A 3,976-nucleotide genomic window follows, 5' to 3' on the forward strand; every position below is an offset into this window, starting at 1 on the left:
TAATCTGCAGCTAGCTTTGGGTATCAAGCTCAACTGCAATTATAAGCTCCGCTGTACTGTCTCCACAAAGCTCACTTTTGATCTCCCTGATACAAGGTACCTTGGATACTCTTTTAAACTCGATTCCAACAGCAACTCAAAGACCTGCCAAACACTTGGCAACTCTTCCTGGTGCTGTAAAGGGAAATGTGGGCTCTCTGTGTGTAGAAAGAGGTATAATTAAGAATGCAGAAAGGGATTTGCTAAATGTTAATTATGTAGTTACTGCTTCAACGTGTGCCAAAACCTGTAATTTAGCACAGCTTAGAAAAAAATCCCCCAACTATCAAGAAAGGGTTTTAATTTCACTTCTGCCTTTTGTGATAGGGAATCTCCCATGCTCTGCATGCTGGAGATTGCAGCGTGCCAAGCAGTGCTCCTCCAAGTCCTCTGCCCGCTCTGGCTTTGCCACCCATCACAAAACTGCCCCTCTGCTGGGCAGCACTAGAAGTCCCTTGGATCCACTCAGCCCCACCTTCCCTTCTCCTTTTTGTCAGGTGGCCCTGCTGCCCATCTGCTGGAGCTCTGTGGCTCCCCAGCCTCTATGTGGTGGTCACCTGCTGCTGTAAGCTCTACCTGCACATATGGTGGCAGCTACAAACTAGAAGGATGTTTTTCCTTGCCGTGCTTTCAGGTGAGCACTGTCCAGAGGCAATTCTGCTTTGCCCAGTACTTGTTTTAGGGTGGCATTGTAGCCTTCATGTCCCACAGGCTCAGGCTTTACTACCAAAGACTTGTGTTGCAAGAACTAAGCTTGTCCCAGCAAAGGTGAGCTCCCACTTTTCAGAGGCATTCCCACAGCAAACTCATCCTTTTGTGCTGCCCAAGTCCAGATAGACTGGAACTTGTAGAGGTTGTTCTCATAGCTAGCAAATACACAGCTTTGAAACTCTTGAGTGCTTATCACTTGACTTGCCATTTAAAGGATAATTAATGAATAAATTAAAAAGGATAATTATTACAGCATTTCCTAGACCAGACTAGTCATTAAGCCTTACAGCAAAGCCCTGTTCATTTACTTAAAGATACCTGAGGGATCTGGTATTTATCACCACTTTATATACTGTCAACCTCACCTCTCTGTTTTTGCAATAGCTTTAAATTTACAAATGGTTAATAACTTAAATACAAAACACCCAAAAAGTCCCAGCGTTGCTTTCACAGCTCTTAAATAGTAGGAAAAACTTTGTTCTATCAACTTCCTCCTGTGTAGTAGACACACAGCTGTTCTGTTCACTGGTTATGGAAATGAAGGCAAATACACCTCACTTTCAGCTTGTTTACTTGGTTAACAACCAAAAAGTATCTAGCTTGAAAACAAAGCTATTGATAAATAGGGAAACACAGCAAACCACTGAAAATAGGAACAGATCATCTGGTCTTGACCCACTGTGCAGGCAGGATGAGCTTGACAGAAGCCCGAGCAAGGCTGGTTCAACTTGTTGCTACCAGATGTCTTTGAGCTACAGAGAAAGGGATGAGACCGGTACCTCTAGATCCAGGGCCTCCCCCAGCAGCCTGCGCGCGTTGCTCCGGAAGGCCTCGCTCCGGGGGTCGCTCCTGACCTCCAGGGAGGGCCTGCTGGGGTGGGCTCTGAGGAAGTCCCGCCACTGGCCGTACACCTCCGTGGCGAGGGCGGCCACGTCGCCGTCCGAGTGCCTGCGCGCCTTCTTCACCGCCTGCCCTGGGGACACCAACAGCCCCTTCAGCTCCGGGAGCTCGGGCCAAAGGGACACCCCAGCTCAGGCAGGGGCAGCAGCACAACCAAAGCGTCCACACAAATGTAGCGTTACTAGGAACGAAGGCTGGAATTCTAACTCCTTGACACCTGCAGTGATTTTTGCCCGAGCAATTAGCAAGGAATCGACCCCTACTTGTGAAAATCACCCTCCCACGTCACTGAGGTGTGGAGCAACACTTAAGTAACACAGGGCTACGCTGATTTTCTACACAGATACTACATGTGGTGAAAGCTTCTAGGCCTGGCCTACAAAGAATGCTGGGTTTAAACTGAAAACCCCTTGAAGGACATAGATGTTGCTGGTGATGGCTACAGCATTTTAACACACAAGCATCACGGTCACTCCAAGCAGCATCTCTCCAGTGGACAGTGACAGGGCTTTGCCCTAAGGGAGACAAAAGGGACCTTCTTCCAGCAGATTTCTCTCTGGCCACTAGCGCTGTTGGCCAGGAGATGTCACTGTTAGGCTTCAGTGGCTCTCCCAGCCCAGACACTGGAAAAGCCTGAATAAGCTGAACAGGGCAAATGGAATGGCAGTTCAAAAGTGAGGGGAAAGGGGCAGGTCATAACTCCTTTTCTAAGGCAAGGGCGGCTCTTTGAACAGAGATCCAGCACAAAGGCCAGCAGGACTGTCCCTCACGCCAGGATGCTTCCCACAGGCAGGAGAGGCAGGGACCCTGTGGTCTCACATCATCCCTCCCCCAAGTCCTGCAGAAAAGAACCAGGCATCAGGCTGTGACACCTGCCTGGAGATGCCCAGCTGCTGGGGATTCCTTGGTGTGAGGATGTGCTAAGAAATGCTGGGCAGATCAAGGAGAATTTGTCATGTGTTCAGAGGACTCAGCAAGGTCAAATAACGCGGCATGTCTCAGATGGCAAGAGAGCACTCTGCCTTGCCCCTGACAGACAGCAGGAGGAGTAAGACACACAGGTGCCCTGCCTGCAGAAGGGGTGATGCAGTGTCTGGTAATAAGCAGCAACCTGGCTGGAATTAGAGGGTCACTGCCTTTTTCAGTCCAAGCTCTGAAAACTGCAGGCTCCATATCAACAATATTTTACTGGCAGCTAAACCCATTTCTTAAAAAGGTTGCAAGCTAATCTCATGTATTGACAAGCCAAGCAGACACAAAATAGCCTAATATTCACAGTCTGCATCAGACAAGATGTACCTATTTTTGTTGAAAGTAACACTTCCTTGGAAGGTATTTTCTTCTTCAGCTCCTCCAAAGCTTCGATCAGATTCTCTTTGGGTTGACCTGGAAGCTCAAGCATAGACTTCCATCGTTTTATGTCTTCCACAACCACAACTCGCTGGAAAAGAGAAAAGCCATTAGGAGAATGGAATATTCGTAGTATAAATGAGGACACTGGCTTCATCTCAGCTAATGGGGCTGTTATCAAGATGTGAATTATTGATTGTGGTATGAACAGGAGGCATGATGGTTCAGAAGGAGGGGTACTTGCTTGAGATGAGCAGCCTACTGCAAATCAAGGCTGAAGTAACTAGAAAGCAAAGCAGGATGCTTCATCTTGGACTGCACAACTTAGGGCATAACAACAAATGTCTGCTACAAGAGAAGTGTTTTGAATCTATGGAGTCCAGGGCATTAATGTTGCTTAATAGAAAAAGCTATTAAGAAGCAAGCACCTAATTATCTTTAGCAGAATCCAAATCCTGCTCAGATTTGCTTTAAATCTGAAATAATGCCAAATGGGAGAGAAACAAAGCATTAGAGAACACGAATGCAGACTTGAGTACACTGGGCATTTGCAGTGATTTTCATCCTGGTTTTGCCACAGACCTTGGCAGAACAGGCTGCAAACAATCCAAGTCTCATATTTTGGCACCCTACAGAGATTCAGCAGTGGCCAGACAGATGGGGTGCTTTGTGTGTCGCTCTTCTGCTTTCTGCCATCCATTAATAAGATCTTTGGTGCAGCAAACATTTTTCTTTTGCGTTTCTACGCACAACTGGCAAAAAGGGGCTCAGATTTTATGCAGGTCTTGCACAGGACCACCATGCAAACAGCTGAAGGGCTCTCTTTGCTGGGGAGAGGAGCCAGAGGGCAGTACTGAAGCTGGTCGTGTCACCTGCCTGCACCCGAATTGTGTGCCCAGCCTGACCCCACCCCAAAGGGGCAGGGAGGAGCCAAGTTAAAACCCATCTCCAGCCAGGAAACTCCTTCCAACGCAGC

At 47.8% G+C, this 3,976-nt stretch overlaps 1 protein-coding gene across 1 annotated transcript in view; it reads right to left on the reverse strand.

The window, feature by feature from the left end:
* Window positions 1-3,091, reverse strand: part of TCEANC2 (transcription elongation factor A (SII) N-terminal and central domain containing 2) — a gene marked incomplete at its 5' end in the record, with an annotated part of 3,556 nt that extends 465 nt beyond the window's left edge. The window contains 2 exons of the mRNA XM_008942244.1: window positions 1,530-1,723; window positions 2,950-3,091. Coding sequence (XP_008940492.1) covers window positions 1,530-1,723; window positions 2,950-3,091 — 336 coding nt within the window. The remainder of the gene's footprint in view (window positions 1-1,529; window positions 1,724-2,949) is intronic.
* Between the last annotated feature and the right edge of the window lie 885 nt (window positions 3,092-3,976).

This window comes from Merops nubicus, unplaced genomic scaffold (assembly GCF_000691845.1).
Source record: "Merops nubicus isolate BGI_N331 unplaced genomic scaffold, ASM69184v1 scaffold14666, whole genome shotgun sequence".
Taxonomy (NCBI): domain Eukaryota; kingdom Metazoa; phylum Chordata; class Aves; order Coraciiformes; family Meropidae; genus Merops; species Merops nubicus.